General features: G+C 44.9%; 1 protein-coding gene across 1 annotated transcript in view; it reads right to left on the bottom strand.

The window, feature by feature from the left end:
• Positions 1–782: 782 nt before the first annotated feature.
• TMEM243 (transmembrane protein 243) overlaps positions 783–22,745 on the bottom strand; it is a 37,748-nt gene continuing 15,785 nt past the window's right edge. The window contains exons 2-5 of the mRNA XM_069765169.1: positions 20,330–20,583; positions 17,369–17,419; positions 3,167–3,271; positions 783–1,293 (exon numbers count right to left, since the gene is read on the bottom strand). Coding sequence (XP_069621270.1) covers positions 1,171–1,293; positions 3,167–3,271; positions 17,369–17,419; positions 20,330–20,434 — 384 coding nt within the window. The 5' untranslated portion in view covers positions 20,435–20,583 and the 3' untranslated portion in view covers positions 783–1,170. The remainder of the gene's footprint in view (positions 1,294–3,166; positions 3,272–17,368; positions 17,420–20,329; positions 20,584–22,745) is intronic.

Here is a 22,745-nt window from a genome sequence, read left to right on the forward strand (position 1 = left end):
TGAACGCCGACCACAGGGTGGCGCTCAAAGCAATCGGCCATCAACAACCATAGAGGTCTCAAGGAAACCTCTGGTTGTTATGGCAATGCACCGCTGACCCCCGATCATGTGACGGGGGTCAGCGGTGTGAGAACCCCCGGCCGCGCGGCTGGGAGCGCTAGTTAAATGCCGCTGTCAGCGCTTGACGGCGGCATTTAACTAGTTGCGCACACGTCAGCTGTACAAAACAGCTGACATGTCGCGGCTTTGAGGTGGGCCCACCTCAAAGCAGGGGATCTGCCAGCTGACGTACTATTCAGTCAGCTGGCAGAAAGGGGTTAAAGAAATCCATTTGCCTTGAAGTCACCCAACCCTTATCTGTTACCATGTGTATTTTATTTACATCCAATAAGCTACATGGTAGGTGCATGGACCAGTGATGAAGACGCTGCATCTAGTAATCAATATTGCTCCGAAGACTAATCTTGTAGTGATACAGTTAACCGATATCTTCCGCCCTTCCATATAGGCCCGGCTTTATGGCTAGTTTTGTTTTACAGTGTTCAGCATCACTCATAACTCATCCATCCAATGCAAAATGTACAGAAAGCAGGATTGACGTGGTCTTTGTCCAAACCCATGGTCACTTGATGCCTATACTGGTTGTAGCCCAGAATCATCATGTTGCCCCAGTTGCAGTCTAGCTTCAGTCTTGAGCACAATTCTTACTCTAGTTGATGCCTTTAAACTGTATACTAGTTTAAAAAAAAAAAAAAATAAATAAAAATTGATATACTTGAAGAGACCGGCATGACAATTTATTTATTTAAATTCTCATATTCAAAATGTCCTTTAGCTTCTAATATTACAATTTTGGTCATGTGACAGTACTTACTGACATCTGTTGCATAGTAAAAAAGGAACCATAATATAAGGAAAATAAAGGATATTTAACATTCTGCGTTCTCTCAATTTGTGCTAACCTAAACATAGAACAGAAAAGTGCCAGCCAGTGACTTGCCCCGAGTGCATCAATGGTTAAAAAAAAAAAAAAAAAAAAAAAAAAAGTTATGGCAGTAGCTCTCTTCCTTTCCTAAAAGGGATACGAAATGTCCATTTGTTCCACAGGTCTTCTCCGTGGCACTGCAGTAAACCATGCGTCCTACGAGTTGGCTGCTTCTTCCCCATGCTTCATTTCCCCACATCATGAAAGTATAGGTTGGCACATATACATAACATGACTATAGAAAATAATATATAATAGATCAGATTCCTGAACTTGGGTTCCAGGTCTCCTTGTCGATACCAAAAAATCTGTAACAGAGGACATTTAGTATTACAAATCAAGTCAATGTGGGTGATCTTGAAAAAGAACGTTAAATTATTTTTAAACAACAGACGTTCAGTAAAGCAATCATTAAGGCATGTCCACACATCCGACTTGCGCAGGTTTTGTCCACATGTCCTAAAGATGGGTTTCGTACTTGCCACTAACTGAGCCAAAGACTAACGGGAGCCTGTCAGCAGGTATTTGAGAGCAGCACGATTTAGGGGCGATGTGTCGCCTAGTGGGCTGCCTGTTGGTCATTAGCAGAAGATTATAACAAGGCCTACTTGTCTCATACTTGCTCTGTGCAACCCTGATCCCACCACTGATTGCCCAAGCAGTATACCCAGAAAGCTGCAGTGGTGTGGACGGGGTTATACAGAACTCAACATTCAGAGAACTGCTAGATCAGCAGGAGATGGAACTAAAGATTTTATCAAAACTGCCATAGGCAACCCAGTGACATTGCTAGAATCAGGATATTTGCCCCTACATCATGCTCCTCTCGGATTACACAGACCGATGACAGATTCCTTTTTAACAGAGTTGAAAACATGCAGCTTTGGACTCTGTTGAGTTTTTTGCCCATATTAATCCTTGAAGTTGGAACAGTAGCTCAGTCTCCTGCGTTATTGTTCCACTTCAAAACACAGATATAGGCACACAAAAAAACCCATCAGACTAGAATCCAATGTCACAAGTTTTGGACTGTAATGAAAGTCTACAGCTTTGTCAGGGGCACATCTAAATTCTGTTTTTCCAGGTTTAGGTGGAGCTCGAACACTTCACTGAAACGTGATGCAAGATTGGTTTTATGGGGTCTAAAAGTTTCTGTAGAACTTGGGCAGGTGTTAGGTGAACTAGTGTGTGTGTGTGTATGCTATGAATGAAGTGAAGAAGCAGCTGACAGACCGCTCTGTACCTCCATGGGGAACAATCAAACTGGGTGTTTGTTTATTTTAAATCTACATTAAACCCAAGAGCCTCACATTGTTAACCTTGTTGTGGCAGGCATTTTGTATGCAACCAGATTTCTAGGACTAAAATAGGGGCACAGATCGCCTACATACAGCCAAAAGAAGCTCATGAACTGGAACTTTCTTCTGCTCTAAGGCCTGAGCCACAAGGGCTTTCAGTGAAATCTGATGAAACATTCATTTCCATTGATCTCCTGTCATCTTCTGCTCAGAGATCTCTGAAGTAGCACAGTGCTCAGAAAGGCACTAGTGCTCTCCAAATGTAGCGGTCAATAGTGATGAGCGAGCATGCTCGTGTGCTAACGGACTGTCTTCAGCGTGCTCGAAAAATGTTGGGGTATGTGCAGACGATCAGGAACGGACAGCACTTTGGATGCAAAGCATGCTCTCAGCGTCCAAAGTGCTGCAGTCTATTGAACACAGGTGAATCCGCATGTGTTCACTGAAACGTGCGGAATCACCACGTCAAACACATTCTACGGGTGACATTTCTCTTAGAGATTAGAGTCTGGAAAGACGCGCTGCATGTCCATCTCCGTGGGTGAGCCGTAGGCGTCTATTGGGCATGGGATTTCTTAAAATGCCATCCACTATGCTGTAACATGTGGACATACCTTTAGAGTCCCCACTGCTGCATGTCTCGCGGCTCAGACAGGATTATTAGGCAATCCATGCATGTGTTGCGGCTGTCAAAGAGTCGCAGGGACTCAAACATATTATTGGAGCACGCCGAAGACACTCGGAAAGCACCTTATCAGAGCACGTTCGCTCATCACTAGTCAACAGTCCCCATCAGTGGAAGCAGAAGTTAGAGCAATATTTTTCATTAGAGAGAAAAAAAAAAAAAAGTCATGCAAAACATTGTGTATAATGTAGAACTCACCAGTACAAGACCAGTAACGGAACACAAGAATATGCAGACCGCAAAGAAGACATTCACTGGTTTTGGAGGTGGTTGAGGAAAAACAAAAGCACTGATAAAGGTTACCTGTAAGGTAGTAAGAGAAGAAGGATTAGATCCTGAACAGGTGCCCTAGTTCCTCCAGTCATTAGGAGCAGACAACACATGCAAGTACGGCAGGCTCAAGACAGTCCGCTCTAGCCAAGAAAAATGGTCCGAGGAGTTTGAGCAGAGTTTGATCAGCTTTTTTTTCAGATGTGGGAAAAAAAAAAAAAGGCGAAGATGTGCACGGCCCCATAGAACTCGTACCCATGATATTCTATCACGGGTAGCACTCGTCCGAGATAATAATCCGTTGTGTGCATAAGCCTTCAGAAGAGAAAGGAAAGGGGCAAAAAGGGGATTTGCATATTCCATGTCAATGCGAACGGTAATCCCATCAAAAATACTGAGAATATGACCACATAAAAGCCAATGTCGCGTGTACCAGGCCTGTATAATGGCTCAGAAGACCCCCTGACCGCTGTAGGTTACCAGACCCAGCACCCCATGTGCCACTGCAGGAGGCTTTTCTACTGCACCATCTTCTCTTTGAAGCCACACAATACAGAACTCTATGGCCACATTTAATCAAGCAGTTTTCAACAGAAAAGGGACATTAAATGTAGCAAATCTTCTAAGGAACTGTTTAAAATAAAGGGTTTTTTCCTTAACACACATGGATGTATGCCAGTCCCTGACCGGTGTCCATTTCTGTATTGGCGTTCCTGTGACATCATTGCAAGGGCCCGATCATTGCCAGGGTGACACGAGTTAGTCATGACAACAGCAGAGTCACCAGGCTGCACAGGGCATGGTCTAAGGGGCGCGTGCAGTAGTGACATGTATAAATCATTGCCATGCTTTACAACACCGATCAGACTGCTGAGAATGAAAGTCCTATAAAAGGAAATAAAAATAAATAAAAAAAAATCCTTCAGTGAACATTGATAGAAAAAAAAAATACAATGTGGTAAAAAACGATGCCTTTCATCATACTGCTGAGCAAAAAGTGTAATGAAATGCTATTACAAAAAAAACAAAACAAATGTAATTAAAAATGGTACAGTTGAAATCATCATCTTGTCTTCAAAAAAAACAAAAAACAAAAACAAGCCGACATACAGTTCCATCAGCAGAATTTAAAAAAAAAAAAGTTACAAAAAAAAAATTCTCTATAACGTAGATTGTGTAAAAGCATCAAAAACATGAATAACCATTATAAATGCAAACGAAATTGTAAAAAAAAAAAAAAAAAAAAAGGTAAATAAATTCCTGAATTGCTAGTTTTAGTTCATTCTGCATCCCAAAATAATCGGGATTGAAAGATTAAAAAAAAAAAAAAAAAAAAAAATTATTATGTGCCTGAAAATAATACCAATAAAAACGTCAACTCGTCCTGCAAAAACACCACATGACTGTCGGCAGAAATATGGCAAATTAGAGCTCAAATATGGCGATGCAAAATCTTGTTTTCGCAAAAAAATATATATATATATTTTTTAGTGTGCGATAGCAGCAAAACAAATATAAACCTGGTATCACTGTAATCACACAGACCTGAAGAATTAAGTCATGTAATAACTTCTGCTGCACGAGGAACAGTGTAAAAAAAAAAAAAAATAATAATAAAACCAGTTCTTCACCTGCTGCTCATTCTGCCTCCCAAAGATCGCAGTAAGGCTGAGCTCACATTTATCCTGCACTCTACACTGAGCGCTTACACCAGTTTCCATCTAAGGCCGGCGTCATACTAGCAAGTTTTATGGACGTATGAGAGGCGCAAAAACTATGCATTGCACACAGACCAATGATTCTCTATGGGGCAGCTCCTATCTGCCGTATATTTCTCTGCCGTATTTTACGGGTGTAGAAAATAGCAGCATGCTGTGTTTGTCAGCATATTGCGCAAAAAATGTGCCAATGAAAGTCAATGGGGGCGAGAAAAATACCTTAGATGAACTAGAGCGTGAGAAAATATTCAGAAAAATTCCCACGCTCGAGTTCATATGAGTTTATGCCAGCAGGGGGCGCAGCACTGCAAGTCTAGGTAGCTTCGTTCCCCTGCTTTCCATTCATTCCTCAGTTTTTACAGGCAGGGGCCAGGCTCCTGCTTGTAAAAAGTTTTAACCCCTTCAGATGGATTTACAGCGTGGGAGATGACTGACAGCGGAAAGGTATGGGATAGTTTTTTTATTTTTCCTTTTTTACAGAACGAGGGTCGTCATTTGGATTGAGAGTTTAATAAACTATTAGAACACCCTGTGTCTTTATTTCAATAAAATACGTTTTTCCTAATGTGTGTGTTTTATTAACCATTTCATACTATTGGATGAATAATGGATAGGTGTCATAATTGACACCTCTCCATTATTAACCTGGCTTAATGTCACCTTACAATAGCAAGATGACATTAACCCTTTATTACCCCATATCCCACCACTACACAGGAGTGGGAAGAGAGTGGCCAAGTGCCAGAATAGGCGCATCTTCCAGATGTGCCTTTTCTGGGTTGGCTGGGGGCAGATGTTTTTCGGCGGGGGGTGGGTCCTATAACCATGGTCCCTCTCTAGGCTATTAATATCTGCCCTCAGTCACTGGGTTTACCACGCTGGCGGAGAAAATTGCGCGAGAGCCCACGCCAATTTTTTCCGTGATTTAACCCTTTATTTTAACAGCTAGAGCCCCCAAATTTTGCACACAGACACTTGGGACATTATTAGTGAGGAATATGTTAAAAATGGGCAGCGCAGTGGTTAGCACTGCAGCCTTGCAGCACTGGAGTCCTGGGTTCGAACCCCACCAAGGACAACATGCAAAGATTTTGTATGTTCTCTCCATGTTTGCGTGGGTTTCCTCCGGTTTCCTCCCACATTCCAAAAGACATACTGGTTGGGAATTTAGATTGTGAGCCCCAACGGGGACAGTGATGATAATGTGTGCAACCTGTAAAGCGCTGCGGAATATGTTAGCGCTATATAAAAGATTATTATTATTATTATTATTAAAAATAAGGCATATGAAATGGTTTACTGTATGTAAACCATGTGTCATATCCTGTCGGGTTTGAGAAGGAGATAGCAATAGCCGGTAATTGAATTAACGGCATTTAAGCTATCTAGCGAGCCCATGGATCCATTGTATGTCAGTTTTGCAAGCCGGCGAGAAAGTCTCGCTGTACGGATGCCATACGGATTACATACCAAGGTTTACATGCGCAAAATACGCTGACACACCCTACCTACGGATGACATACGGATCACTATTTTGGGATCATTTCTGCGTATTACGCATGTAAAATACGGACCATATTTCCCTACGCTGAGTGTGACCCCGGCCTAAAGCTCTGAAATACACGATTCAGATGGAACCTCCGTTGGCAGATTTCCTGTTATTAAGCAGATGGAGGCACTGTGGACGCCACCTGGCCTATGATCCGGCAGTGTCCATCTTTTTACATGTGCATAAAAACACAGTCAGCCAGTTTTGTGCACCTCTGGGGGAAAAAAAAAAAAAAAAAGGTCAGTCAGAGTCCAGAGTAACTGCTTCCTCATTATGGCGAATGGATCCCTTAGGAGTTTCATCTGAATCGAGTCTCATCGGGGTTTCCATATAAATTTTTGAGTAAGTGGAGCGCCCCCAGACGCAGGGCCGCGGATTACTCGGTACCGGTCCTCTCTGGCTCAGTTCTGGGGTTGCCACGGTGGCTGGACCCGGTCCGTGACCCTGCTAAGGGGCGTCCAATAAAAGGGATGATGAAAGTCGGCTAAGGTTTCGTGACGCCACCTGTGGTATTTGGTCAGGTTGACGGACGCTGCTCGGGGTCCACTGGGGTGATGTGCTGGCAGCTAGATGGTATACCTTCCCACAGGTGAAGTGAGTCCCCAGGGCTTCCCAGTGGTGTAGGTGGCGATGGTGTGAGGTGCAGTCAATAACGAGGACACAGGGTTGCAGTCTCTTTACTGAAGACTTCAGGATCCTCAAGCCAGAGCACTGTTAACAGGGCTGTCTGAGACCGGCCGGTCCGAAGGCACATCCAGAGTTCCCTTTGCAGGTGGAAATCGTTGCCTACCACTAGCGCCTGTGTGTTGTAGTGCTTCCCTGCTGAGCATTTGGGATAGTCCTCACAACTTCTGTTCTCGTTCTCTCTCTCTCCGTCCCCCAAGTTTGTTATGGCTAGGACGCACCCGTTTGACGGGAAGGCTCGGAGCTATTCTGGGACCCTAGAGACGCCCCTCTCCACGGTTGCCCCCTATGTCTGCTTAGGTGATGTATGGTAGACAGCCAACCAATAATTAACTGTCCTGCGGTATTTGAAGTAAGGCATAAAGTCAGTTACTTCCTCGGTGTTCCGGTCACCGGCTACGCGCCTCAGTAGGATGTTGCCGTTCTCGGGGCACGACTCCTACTGGCTCTCCTTTGTGCTTGATCTCGTTTCTCACTGTCCACAATATCCTTCTCTTTGTGTCCTTTCTAAGGACACCGCCGCAAGGTAGTGCAGGCGCGGTTCCGTTGCTTTCTGTTCTTGTCGCGAAGTCTCTGCCAGGTTCCCACGCCTGACAGGGACCCCTCTGAAGTCTCCCCTGCAACACCCCCTGCCACGGAATGTTGCCTGGGCAAAACCCATTCAGCTTCTGTACTAACTTCCTATCCAACCCCTAGTTTTACCAGTGTGAGGAGTGGCCTAATAAATAGAACCTTTTGCTCCTCCTAGTGGCCAGAGCGTGAAGTGTAATGTGTGCTTGTGATACCTGGTCAGATGAACTCCTTTAGTGCCATCAGACGTACCATCACTCCCCTTAGTGGCAGAGCGATGTTACTGCAACAACCAGGTCTCTGGGGCGCTGCATAAGTGCTCGGCGTAGAGCGCTGGATAAATGTGATAAAAACATATTATGTAAAGATATTCCCAATAAAAGCAAGTTCCCACTCAGGTTTGTTATTTATTAACAGAAATATAGGAGGACTTCCCCATTACTTGTACCACAAAGGCTCGGAAAAGCACTATGGCTCCAACCCCTCAAAAGAAATTTAGCAAATTCTGAATTCCCAAATCCTAATGCCCCCTTCCTTCTGAGCCCCTCAGTGTCTAAACCACATTTAGCGTCCACGTTTGGCATTTCTGTAGAGATGAGAGCCCGTCTAATTTATGGGTGCATGTCCCCAGAAGAACAAGCTAGGCAGTACAACATTCTGGGCACTAGAATAGCAGATTGGCATTTTTTAGTCTGCTTCCATCTCCACTGTTGCATCTTCTAATTCTGAAAGAGGACATGAGGGGCAAAAATAGAGGCAGTGAGTGACATTAGCGCCACCCCACAGCTTCTACTACTGTCCTCAAAACAGACATCAGGGGGCGGAGCTGGTGTCACCCACTGTTTCTTTCACCGCCCCCTGATATCTTCTTCCACAGTTAGAAGCTTCCATGACAGATCAAAGCAGAGCGCTGCACTCACATCTCCCACAGATTCTATCGCCATGACCATGGATCCAGGACATCTTCAGAGGGCGTCGATGCAAAGAAACTTTAGTAAGTAACTGCAGCACTGTAGTCTGATGATGTCCTGTTACAGAAGTGGCGGAGGGGGCATAGATGCTGCAGGGAAGGGAGTGCAGCCCCAGCATCCTGTGACATTCTGTTTGAGACTCAAATGAAAACATTCTAGAAAAAGAACAAAAAAACAACAACAAAAAACACAACATTTAGGAATTAGAAGCATAGGGTATTGTGTACTAGAGTCAATTTCAAGAGTGGTTATAGTGTAAAGACAATTAGAGAGCATTTTAGGACGCTGTTAACTGAAAACCAGGACATGGAGGAAAGCTGTAATAGGCCTATCAAAAGTTCAGAGCCCAGCTAAGGGCTCATTCAGACGTCAGTGATTGTTCAGCAGTATTTGTATGCCAAAACCAGGAGTGTCTCCAAAACACATAATAGGTGTTAACCTTTCAATTATAGTTTATCTCCATAGGTTTCACTCCTGGTTTTAGCATACAAACACTAATCAAAAATAGCTGACGTCAAAAATGGGCCTAACAGGAAGAAGCCAGGCTCCCACAGAAAAAACGTGTGCACGTGCAAAAGACAAAAACACACACACACCACACTTAAGAGCCAAAGGGCAATTTATACCAGCATATCAGTACTTCTGGACATTTAGTTACGCAAACAATTTTGGAAGGTTTATTCTGCTATAAATCTAAACATTAATGTCAGACTATATCCATTTATAAAAATATAGTTCTTACCGATAACGGTATTTCTCTGAGCCCATGACGGCACCACGGAGAGAGGGGAACCGCCCACCAAGGACAGGAAACCTACGGATAAAAAGGCGGTACCACTCTCCTGCATCAGTTGTTTTACATAGAGAACGATGGGAGACTACTAAACATTTGTTAATTTTAACTGTTTATCATAACTAGATACCGCGTGACTTTAAAACTATGAGTAGACTATGGCATTATTTTGATGTGAGCACCCACAAGTGAAGGGAGGGAATGTACGGGTGCCGTCATGGGCTCAGAGAAATACCGTTATCGGTAAGAACTATATTTTTCTCTGATCGCCCATGACGGCACCACGGAGAGAATTGCATAGATAGTACATTCAGGGGGGGACCACCGCCTCCGGAACCCTTTTACCGAAAGTAAGGTCTGAAGAGAAGATTAGGTCCAATCTATAGTGCCTATAGAATGTGGATGGTGAGGACCAGGTAGCAGCTCTACATATCTGGTCAATGGAAGCTCCGGCCTTCTCCGCCCAGGAAGTCGCTACTGCCCTTGTTGAGTGAGCCTTAACCTCCCCGGGGACGGACATCCCACTTGCCGAGTATGAGAGACTGATGGCGTCCGTGATCCATCTTGCTATGGTGGCTTTAGATGCTTTTTTCCCCTTTCGGGGACCCTGGAAACACAAACAGAGAGGAATCCTCCCTACTCTCTCTAGTGACTTCTAGGTAATGTAAGAGACATCTTCTTACATCTAGTGTATGTAGTGTTTGTTCCTCCTTATTTTTAGGATTAGGACAGAAGGAGGGGAGAGATATCTCTTGAGACCTGTGAAATTTTGAAGCCACTTTCGGGAGATATGCTGGGTCTGTTTTTAAAATGACCCTATCCTCTAGGAATTGTGTGTAGTGAGGGTTAGCTGAGAGAGCCTGTAAATCGCTAACCCTACGGGCAGAAGTAAGGGCGACTAATAGAGCTGTTTTGAGAGATAGATTTTTTATTGTAGATAGTAATGGTTCAAATGGAGAACTAGTCAGGGCTTTAAGGACTAAGTTTAAGTCCCATTGAGGAACAACTTTTACTGGAAGAGGCCTTGATCTTCCTGCCGCCCTGATGAATCTAGAGACCCACCTATTTGAGGCTAAATCAAAATTGAATAGGGCTCCCAAAGCCGCCACGTGAACTTTTAGGGTGTTAGTGGCTAAACCCATCTCCAACCCGTTTTGTAGGAACTCTAATATGGAATTAAGGGGAATTTCTTTCCCTATTTTTGCACCTGATGACAAACTTTTTCCATATCTTGCCATATTGTTTTGTTGTAACAGGCTTCCTACTTTGTAACAGAGTTGAGATTAAGCCCGGAGAGAACCCCCTGCTTTCTAGTAATTTCCTTTCAAGAGCCAAGCTGTCAAGTGCAAGTTCTTGACCTGCGGATGACAGACTGGGCCCTGTGACAACAGATCTTGGAGGTCTGGTAATACCCAAGGGTCGGATATTGATAACTTCCTCATCCATGAGAACCAAGGTCTCTTCGGCCAGAACGGGGCAATTAAGATTACCAGCGCCCCGTCCTCCCGAATCTTCCTCAGCACTGCTGGAATCAGAATAAGAGGAGGGAAGGCATAGACCAGATGGTGACCCCAAGATATCAGGAAAGCGTCCACAGCTACTGGGTTCCCCAGGGGAGATAGGGAGCAAAAGGAGGTTACTTTTTTGTTTAGATGACTCGCAAAGAGATCTATTTTGGGAACACCCCATCTTTCTGTGATCTGGGTGAATATCGCCTGATTTTAGTTCCCATTCCCCCTGTTTTAGACTGGACCGGCTGAGGAAGTCTGCTTTGTAGTTGTCTACTCCCCTTATGTGTAGGCTTGTTAGGGATAAGAGGTTGCTCTCGGCTATTTGCAGGATTGAATTGGTCACTTCCATTAGATTTTTGGAACGGGTACCCCCCTGGTGATTTAGGTAAGATACTACCACCCGATTGTCCAACATTACTCTTACATGGTGAGAGTGAAGGACCCCCAAGAATTCCTGAAGGGCAAATTTTACTGCAAGGAGCTCCTTCATGTTGGAGGATTTGTTCACTGTAGACGGAGACCAAATGCCCTGGGTTACTAGGTCGCCCAGATGAGCCCCCCACCCTGAAGGGCTTGCGTCCGTAGTCAGGACTTTCGAGATCAGAATTACCCACGGGACTCCCTGGGAAAGATTTTCCTGCGATTTCCACCATGTCAGAGAGTGATTGGTGCGAGGACATAGAGTTAACTGCCCGTCTAAATGCCCTCCTAGATGGATTTGCTCCGACAATATCTGCCATTGAAGATCTCTTGAATGTAATTGGGCCCACTGGACTGCGGGGATGCAAGAGGTCATAGAGCCTAAGAGGGACATGGACTGACGGAGTGTTATGGAGGGGAGAGATTGGGTTCTCGATACTAAACTTTTTAGTTTTTGTATCTTGTTCTCCGGGAGCCGACATTCCATCTTTTTGGAGTCTAGAGTGAGAACCAGGTACTCCTGGACCTGAGAAGGCATTAGTCTGCATTTTCCTATGTTTATTAGCCAACCCAATTCCTTCAAAGAATGCATCACTATTGCCAGTTGATCCTCGCAATGTTGCGGGGAGGAGCCCATCACCAAGAAATCGTCCAGATATGGAACGATTAGGGTATTTTCTTCCCTGAGGTGAGCCATTACCTCTGCTATCAGCTTTGTGAAAACCCTCGGGGCTATGGCAAGACCAAATGGTAGGGCTGAAAATTGGAAGTGATTTAGGACTCCCCTGATGTGAACTGCCATCCTGAGGAATCTCTGGTGATCCTTGTGTATTGGGACGTGATAATATGCGTCCTTTAGGTCCAGGACCACCATGAAGCATTGGGGAAACAATATCTTGATAGATGATTTAATCGTTTCCATCTTGAATGCTTGAACCTCCAGGTAATCGTTTAGTTTCTTTAGATTTATAGTAGTCCTGAAGGAACCGTCTGGTTTCTTCCTCAGGAATAAAGGGGAATAGTACCCTTGCCCTCTTTCTTGTGGGGGAACCTCCAGGAGTACTCCCTTTTTTACTAACCCGATGACCTAGTTTTCCAGTGCCAGCTGTTCTTCTGCCGAAGATCTTATAGATGTCATCGTAAAAGAGGGACGGGGGCATCTTTTGAATGTCAGCCTCAGACCTGATTCTATAATGTTCAGAATCCATTGACTGGAGGTAATCTTTTTCCAGGCTGGAAGAAAGAGAGATAACCTCCCTCCCACCTGGGGCGAACCTTCATTGAGAAGGTTTCTTGTTATCACTGGGGTTTTTGTTAAAGATGAACCTCTTGTTTTTGTTCCTCTTATCCTCCCACTTTCCCTGGCCTCTCCCAGGGTTCTTGCGGAAAAACCTCTCGTTCCGAAAGGGCTTCCGGTAAGAGGGGAGACCTAGAGAGGGAAAGGACTTTTTCTGGTCCCCTGCTTTTTCCAAGATGTCGTCTAATGTGGAACCGAACAAAAACTCTCCTTCGCAGGGGATAGTACACAGTTTTGTTTTTGTTTGCAGATCGCCAGGCCAATTCTTAAGCCAGAGGGCACGCCTGGCCGCATTAGCAAACACTGCTGACCTGGCAGCTAATCTGATAGAGTCTGCCGAGGCGTCAGCCAGAAAAGCCGCCGCTCCCCTTATTACAGGTAATGTCTTCAGCATCGAGTCTCGGGAAGTTTTCCCCTTTAATTGACCCTCTAGTTGATTTAACCAGGGAGCGGGATGTGCAAGCTGCTGCCACTGCCGGTTTCAGGCCTCCTCCCGCTGACTCCCAAGAGCCCTTGAGGAAGGCGTCCGCCTTCTTGTCCATAGGGTCTTTTAGGACCCCCATGTCCTCAAACGGGAGAGCGAATTTCTTTGATGCTTTAGCTATTGCTACATCTAATTTGGGGGCTTTTTCCCAAAAGGAGCAGGATTCATCCTCGAAGGGGTATTTCCTTTTTGGAGTTAGGAGAGTCTTTTTCATGGGTTTTTTCCATTCCTTCTTAATTAACGCTGCAATTGCTTCATTAAGCGGGAAAGCTCTTCTCTTTTTTTGTTCTAAGCCCCCAAACATGATGTCTTGTGGTGACTTTTTAGGGTGGGAGTCTACTAATCCCATAGTACTCCTCACTGCCTTTATGAGGCCATCGGTGTCCTCTAGCGGGAAACAATTGTGACCTCCTGTGGAAGAAGTGGATGATGAAGATGAGGAGGAGGAGTCGGAGGATGCTGAACTCGCACTATCGCTGTCAGATTTAGAGACTGGGGACGGGGACCTGTGTCTGGTCCTTCTCCGTTTTTTTCCCCTTTTAAGGGATCTAAAGGTGTCTTCCACCTGCTCTTTAATCAGGTTTTTAAGATCTGTTGCAAACCCGGGCAGGCTTTCAGGATACAGTCTGCTGTATGCAGGAATTACATAGCTGCCTCTCCCATGCGGGTGGAAGATCCTCTTTACAGATGGCACAGGCTTTGTGCTTTGTTTTACCTACGCTTTTCCTCCCCTAAAAGAGACAAATAATAATCTTACTATCTAACTTTCACGAAGATCAACTTACCACCTCCAGGACCCATAAATACCAGTTGGGGATTCTCTGCCTCTGGCTTTTTCCCCGACGCCGTGCTGGACTCCTTGCTGTGTTGAGACCTTTGGCGTTCTTTGCTGGTGTCCTGGTGACCTTTCTGCTGTCGCCTTTTTTGCTGCTGCGGCGATGCTATAGGTGGAGGTGATTCAGGCAAGGGAGATGCCGGGTCGCTCATACTGCTGCTGGTCTGCTGTCACTGCCAATAACGCGTGCTGCGCTTGATGCTGCGACAACTGGTAGCTCCTAAGGCTCTTGCCGATATACTGCAGAGCCACTGGGAGGAAGTAAATCCTCCCTTTTAAAGCTCCCGCCGCTTTTTTTTTTTTCCCCCGCGCCTGCGCAGTAGCGCTCAGCCGACGGCGAGGAGCGTTGAACACCGGCGCCTGCGCAGACGCTTCTGCGGCGCCTTTGGAACGCCCAAGCGTCAGATCGGCGTCACCTGTGCAGTGGCGTCCAGACAACGGCGAGGAGCGCCGATGCCTGCGCAGTCGGGTTTCAGCGGCGCCTGCGCCGATCCAAGCCCCAGCGTCTCGCGAGACCAGCGCAACTCCGGGCATGCGCCGGACTCTCAAGATGGCCGCCCGGAGTGCAGATATGGCGCTGCTGACCGGCACCCCCGGTCCTATGCGGACCCTACCGCGCGGCTCTGCATACCCAATGGCATGCAGTGTGCAGGCTGACGCGTGCTAGGGGAGGGCCGCGCCGCACCTCCCGCAACCACAGAGGGACCCCCCTGGATGTTGCCGCTGCTGCATCTTACCTGGGGAGGTGACCGCGAACTCCTTGTCACTTCCCCCACTCACCCTAGAGGCCCACTAGCCCCCAGCGGTGGTGCTTCGGGTCACCACCCCAGCTGAGGCAGAGGGACCCCAGCTGCCTGAGTCGGACTGGTTGGCCCCGGAATTCCAACGTTGAACCGGTAAGTCCGTAGGTCTCCCATCAAGGACAGGAAACCAACTGATGCAGGAGAGTGGTACCGCCTTTTTATCCGTAGGTTTCCTGTCCTTGGTGGGCGGTTCCCCTCTCTCCGTGGTGCCGTCATGGGCGATCAGAGAAAAATAGAATTTCCTTCAAGTATAAAATACATCAGTGTATTTTTAGATTTTGTGCGAGTCTTAAAATAAAACCCCATACATCATCATATTTGGCAACCACAGAATTAGAATAAAGTTCTTACATAAGTTGAAAATAAAACTTTCCCAATCCCTGATGTTTTATCTGCTACAGATGTATCAGTTCTCCAAATGTTGAGCTCTACATAAGCCCGCCCATAGCTGTGTACGCTGTGCATAGGCAGACATCTGCCAGTCAGTGGTGGGGGCACAGTTAGACTACCTAGCACCAAGCAGTCCTTTAATGATAATCTCCTGCTGATAAATCAGTGATCGTATAAAAACTACAGCAAGAAGCACAGTTAGGCTATGTGCACACAATGCGGATTTTGCTGCGGGTCCGCAGCAGTTTCCCATGAGTTTACATTGACCTATGGGAAACCGAAAACGCTGTGCCCATGCTGCGAAAAAAAACGTGCAGAAACGCAGCGGTTTATATTCCCCAGCATGTCACTTCTTTGTGCAGAACACGCAGCGGTTTTACACCTGCTCCATAATAGGAATCCTCAGGTGTAAAACTGCAATGGAATCCGCACAAAAATCGCGATAAATCCGCAGGAAAAACGCTGTGTTTTTGCCCTGCGGATTTATTAAATCCGCTACAGAAAAATCCGCAGTGGACCATTCTACGTGTGCACATACCCTAAGTGAAATTGCTGGAATCGGGGTCTCGGTCTTCGCAAACTGCTGTCAGAATGGATAGCAAAGGGGAAAAAAAAAAAGAAAAAGAAAAAAAAAACCCCACACACCAACACACAACTTCACTGGACCCATTACACTATATTCACAGCCCAGGAACCTGTGACATTTTCCAAGTGTCCATTTTGTTGTATAAAGGAATACATCTTCTAGGTGTTTGCAGAAATTTTGGTTTTTAACCCCTTCACGACATGCGCCGTACTAGTACAGCGCATGTCGTATCTCCCCCTTTGATGTGGGCTCCGGCGCTGAGCCCACATTAAAGTCGCGACATGTCAGCTATTTTGTACAGCTGACATGTGCGCCCAATAGCGGCGGGTGAAATCGCGATTCACCCGCCGCTATTAACCTGTTAAATGCCGCTGTTAAACGCTGACAGTGGCATTTAACTACCGCTTCCGGCCGCGCGGAAATGAGCGCATCGCCGACCCCCGTCACATTATCGGGGGTCGGCAATGCATCAGGATGGTGAACATAGAGGTCCTTGAGACCAATATGGTTACTGATGCAGGCCTGCTGTGAGCGCCACCCTGTGGTCGGCGTTCATAGCAAGCCTGCAATTCAGCTACATAGCAGCGATCTGATGATAGCAGAGCCGATCAAGTGGTGCCAGCTTCTAGCCTCCCATGGAGGCTATTGAAGCATGGCAAAAGTAAAAAAAAAAAAAAAAAAAAAGTTTTGAAAAATAAATAATAAAAAAAAGTGTAAGTCACCCCCCTTCCGCCCCATCCAAAATAAAATTAAAAAAAAATAATTAAACCTACACATATTTGGTATCGCCGCGTTCAGAATCGCCCAATCAATAAAAATAAAAAAAACATTAACCTAATCACAAAACGGCGTAGCGAGAAAAAAAAATTAGAAACGCCAGAATTATGTTTTTTGGTCGCCGTGACATTGCATTAAAATGCAATACCGGGCGATCAAAAGAACATATCTGCACAAAAGTGGTATCATTAAAAACGTCAGCTCAGGATGCAAAAAATAAGCTTTCACCAGACCCCAGATCACGAAAAATGGAGATGCTACGAGTATCGGAAAATGGCGCATTTTTTTTATTAGCAAAGTTTGGAATTTTTTTTTTTCAACACTTAGATAAAAAATAACCTAGACATGTTAGGTGTCTATGAACTCGTAATGACCTGGAGAATCATAATGGCAGGTCAGTTTTAGCATTTAGTGAGCCTAGCAACAAAAAAAAAAAAAAAAGTGTGGGATTGCACTTTTTTTGCAATTTCACCGCACTTGGAATTTTTTTCCCGATTTCTAGTACAAGACATGCTAAAACCAATGGTGTCGTTCAAAATTACAACTCGTCCCGCAAAAAATAAGCCCTCACATGACCATATTGATGGAAAAAAAAAAAAAAAGTTATGGCTCTGGGAAGGAGGGGAACAAAAAACGAAAACACAAAAATGAAAAACGGCCGCGGCGGGAAGGGGTTAATCATTATGGCTTACTGGGGAATCACATATTACATTACTTATACAATTTATATACAGACACTTACCAGGACCAGCACTGACGTTAACCCACCAACAATGAGGTTGATGATTCGATCCTGAAAGTAGAGGACATGTCAATGAGTGACCTCCTGGTGGGATGTATGTGACCAGACTTACAGTATGAGAACTACACATTTGGCAGTTAGAAGATGCCGATCACCATACAGACTGGCAATAAGACGAGGAGGCTGTGCTGCATCGTAAGGCCAGGAGCAGGCGCTCCGCACCGAAGTGAGCGCAGAGCCACACATGGTCCACTACCTCTCTATTCCTAGTGGCAGAAGACGAGCCCCATACTCCACATAGGTGCAGGTCTAAAGAGGTGGAACCACATTTACCAGACATTTAAAGCATATTTTGGATATAACACAAGTTTCTGAGACGAGAATAACCATTTAGGGGGACCAAGCACTAAACTTGTGTTGCCGGCCCTCCAGCAATAGACCATGTTCACATGTTCAGTATTTGGCCAGTATTTTACCTCAGTATTTGAAAGCCAAAACCAGGAGGGGAACAATCAGAGAAAAAGTATAATAGAAACACGTCACCACTTCTGCATAACACTCACTGCCGATTTTGGCTGATAAATACTGAGGTAAAATACTGAATGTGTGCACGTGGCCTTAAGATCAGTGTGGTCTCACCAAGACTAGACTTATGCCATCAGTTACACCTTATTCAGATTTCCATTTTTTCCTCAGTTTCACACTTTTGTAGGCGGATGATCCAAACCAAAAGTGTGGAGACAGTTTGGCCGGAGTCACAGACCCCACTCATGAATGTGTCCGTGATGTGACCAGGCCCAGTACTGCAGCAGTGTCAGTGGGTTCTCCATTACAGACACGGGGGTGTAAATTCGGGACTTTTTTTTTTTCTTCCTTTAGAGAGGCGTGGTGATTGAAAAATCATAGTTCTGTTTTAATTTCTTTTCATGCCGTTTACAGTATGAAATTAATTTTATATATTTGTTTCCCCCCTCCTTTAAAAATGTACTTTATTTCTTTTTGTTCCCTTATGGGACCTGCGTTCATCTGATCACTTACTATACATTGCAATGCAATTATATTACAGTATATTGTGCAATCACCGAGCCCTGCAAAGCTTGGCCTGTGGTTGAGCACCAAAGGAGTGATAAAATGGCAGCAACAGTGGCCTCAAGTGGTGCCGGTGATCATATAGCGGGGCTCCTGGGGACAGCGTGTGCGTACCACTGCAACTGCTCCATACAAAGCGCTGCTGTTAGATTAACAATGGTATTGAAATGTTTCCCAGCAACGATAAGAGCCCAGAACTCATAAGTGCCGGCAATGTAGAAGCTTCTGGGCCCCCTTTATACGTCTGGTCGCTGCTGGTTTTTATAACCGCTGATTAGTGGCACAGTTGGATCCCACTAATCTGATATTGCTGACCGGTAATCAATATTGAGGGAGTGGAAAAGCCCATGCACCCAGTTGGGAACACAAATGAATAAATGGCATAAAAAGCAAGAAAACCTTCAGCTTCGATTTACTGTTGCGTCTCTGATTTTGGATGGAAATGATCCAATTTTCAGGATTATGCATCTCCATTTAGGGTTAAGTCAGGGCACATGATGCAAGGTTTGCAGGAACCATGATCAAATTCATTTCATGATTATTGTGTAAGTTGCAGAGAGGTCTCTCTCTATGTTACCGTACATGGAAAATTAATTTGACTGAGGATTTCTAAGAGAAGACAAGGGCTCTTCTAAAGAGACCCTGCCTAACCAACCAAGAATGCTTCAATTAAGCCCCTCCTAGCCCGGAAAGATGAATTTGCTTTATTCTTCTCGATTCATAGCAATTATGAAAAACATTTTGCTTGTTGACGATTGTTCAAGCTCCTCATTCTACAGAATACACCAACGCTTAGAATGGAGCAGCATGTGCGACCAGAACCTACGTTTATAGCTTCCTGGCTGCAGGAATTTAGCCATTATCTACTGGACAGGATAGAATTCATGTACAATGGGATCTCTCTATAAATTGGTTGTCCTAGACTAAAGCTGGCTACACACATTAGATGGCTGTTGGCCAAACAATGCAGACAACCATTTAAAAGGCCTGTCAGCCCAGAATGACACAACTAAGTATGCAGGGCCCATCATTTATATACAACTTCCCAGCCATCTCCACTCTCCTCTTTGATTGACAGCTCTGGCTTCATCGAGCCAAAGAAGGGAGGAGATAGATGGAAACCTAGCAGGTGGGATGGTGTATTCAATGTGATAGGCCCCGCCATGGAGCATCAAGCGTCTTTACTTAGTTTGAACAGTTATTCCGAGCCACTTTAAGCCAACTCTCTCATACACAGGAGCGCTCGCTTGGCCGAGCGCTCCCGTGCTCTCTAAGAGAAAGCCTCCGATTGACACGTTGACCTGTGGCTCATCTCCGGGAGAACAATGAGATCAGAAGTCCAAAATCGGACATGTCCAATGATTAGTTGGCCGGCTCCCTTATACAAATTAGACAATCTGCGGAACATGCCGATATCGTTGGGTTCAGCCAACATTAAACTAATGTGTAAGGGGGCCTTTAGACTATCAATAATAGACTGGTGGGGGAATCGAACACCCAGTAGCAGGGGCTACAAATAGCTGATCAATGTGTGCGCCAAGGGGGGACTAACCCACGTGGATCCGATATGGATAACCTATCCTAAGGGCAAGTCAGCAATATACAAGTCCTGAAAACCCCTGTAAGTGAAAACCGGAGTGGATCACAAAAGAAGAATAGGCGTAGAAAGAAATATCGCTCCTCAATTTTTGGATTATTCCTGGTTTGTGTTTAAAAATTCTGCAAGTGAATCGAACCAGCTGTAATATATCTCAGAACACAACACATATAGAAAACCAGACACCACGGCTGAAATTGCCTTACATGTAGGTGGCATACAGTAAATACTTTCAGTGCTCTCAAAAACAACAATACTCACGATGAAGTACCTACCCTTGCAGAGGTTTCCCCGAACAAAGGTCTGTTGTCCAGACCACCGGTGCCATAGGTCCTAGTGGTATAGTCGTCCATCACAAACGGAGTGTCTTCTTCAGTCATTAACTTAGTGTTTTAGTGTATTAAAGCATACACCCGGCACCTTCACAACATGGTAGAGGCTCGCTCATGAAGTGTGTCAACGGGAAGGTCCAGAGTTTCACTACTGGTTTAAGAATAATGCCTGGAATGTTCACTTCATGGCGATTGGTCTGAAAACAGAGAAGAGCAGTGAAAAGTCAAGTGCTGAAGTGAAGAGCTGAGTAATGAAAGGTGTGGAAGAGCAAACTAATGTGTCATCAGGAGTGCCACCATCGAACAAGGGGGACGCTACAGATTACTCCAAAGAAAAGTGAGAAGAAGAATTTCTAAGACCTTTGTGTTACTATATTGCCCCACAGCAGCGCACAGTATTTCTGTGAGTGACACCAGACTTGTAGCGCAAGACTGGACAACACCTTTAAAAAACAGTGATTCGAAACAAACAGATTTAATCCTAAAATGTCCAACTGACAACGAGCGAGGTCCGAAATGGGCTAGGCTGCGCTAGTCCCTGCTCTAATGAGTATGCGTCGATTGCAAGTTTCAAAGTATGCTCGGTATGATCTGGTCACTGTGCAATATTGAAAAAATTGGAATCCGGCTCAACAGGACTGGATTTCCCTTTTCTTTTTCAAAATAAATTATAGTGCATACAAAAGAAAAATGTACATGGTCGACATGACCCAGTCAATGCGTTTCGACTGCACTAGGCAGCCTTACTCATGATTAAGTTTGTTAGGCTACTTTCACACTATCGTTTTTTTGAATCCGTCGCAATCCGTCGTTTTGGGCAAAAAAAAAAAAAAAAAAAAAATGGATCCTGCAAATGTGCTCGCAAGATGCGTTTTTTGCTCAGAGACTTGTATTAGCAACAGATGGCCACACGCCGCGTCCGTCGTGCAACGGATCCGTCATGTTCTGGTGGACAGTCGTCACGTCCGCCATTTTCTAGCGTGCATGCGCGGCCGAAACCCCACCCCCTCCTTCCCAGACTTCAGAATGGGCAGCGGAAAAACTGCATCCGCTGCCCACGTCGTGCACAAATTTCACAACGTGCGTCGGACCCGTATCGACGCAAGTGTGAAAGTAGCCTTAATCGTATGTCTTTTTCTGAACTCTTCACAGCTTCTTTATGACGACAAAGTTAAGAGCAACATAAATGGAACCGGTCAGTAGAAAAACCGCCACTAACCTTCAGCTATGCGGTTAATCTGTAGGTTAATAGCGTTGGGCGGCCCTGCGCCCACACGTAGCCGAATGTAGCGGGGAGAAAACTAACTTTATTCTCCCTGGCAGCATTCTGGTTTCAGTCATAGAAGCGGATATGATGCCGGTTCATTCACTAGAGTTTCATCGGTATTTCATGCTGTGTTTGTTGTTTAGCTAGTTTAGATTTTTACAACTTGACTTTTTCAGATGTTTTACAGATTTATGAAATACAACTTTTTAAAAAGTTTCAAAATGTGTGCAACTACTCCAACCACCCCCCTCCAAAGTGGCTTCATTATATAGCAGGGTTTTTTTTTTCAGAACAATTCTTGTAACATTTTGTGAAACTTTTTTTTTTACTTTGCCCAAAATTTGTGAATTGCATGCGTCATTTTGATCATTTTAGCACAAAAATCATTGAAGAAAACCACAAGTGAAAAAACATGAAAGGTAAAAAACAAAAACAAATCAGGCCTATAGTCTTTTCAAAAACTTTCACATTTCTGTTTTTTTTTGTTGTTTTTTTCTCATAAGTGAAAAAATAAATAAATAATAAGGAATGATATCCAGGGAAAAAGTAACAAGTCACAGCATTGAATCATAAAACACGTTCGAGAACAATATGAGAATAGTAATAGTTCTAAACACAATACACATGGACTATGGAGGTCGCAGAAAAGTACGGTAAGTTAGGGAGTCCCACCTTACAAAAAATAAGCCGGATTACTCACCGGTAATGCTATTTTAGGGAGTCCACGACAGCACCCTACTGGAGAGAGGAATCCACCCCACAGGAACAGGAAACTACAGAAAGATAAAAGGGGGCGGTCCGCCTTTCCTCCTCAGTTTTGATTTCAGAGTACCCGGAGGACCGCCAGTATTAGGCAAATATCATTATTTAAACTTATTTGCTCTAGTTTTGGTAAGAGGAATTTTACTCATTACTATATACCATATTAACCTAGGGAGGGATGTGAGAGGGTGCTGTCGTGGACTCACTAAAAGAGCATTACCGGTGAGTAATCCGGCTTTTTACCCTTCGCCACAACAGCACCCTACAGGAGATTTTCCAGAGACCATCACCTAGGGAGGGACCACCGTGCTGAGGACAGTCCTGCCAAAG

This window comes from Ranitomeya imitator, chromosome 4 (genome assembly GCF_032444005.1).
Source record: "Ranitomeya imitator isolate aRanImi1 chromosome 4, aRanImi1.pri, whole genome shotgun sequence".
NCBI lineage: Eukaryota > Metazoa > Chordata > Amphibia > Anura > Dendrobatidae > Ranitomeya > Ranitomeya imitator.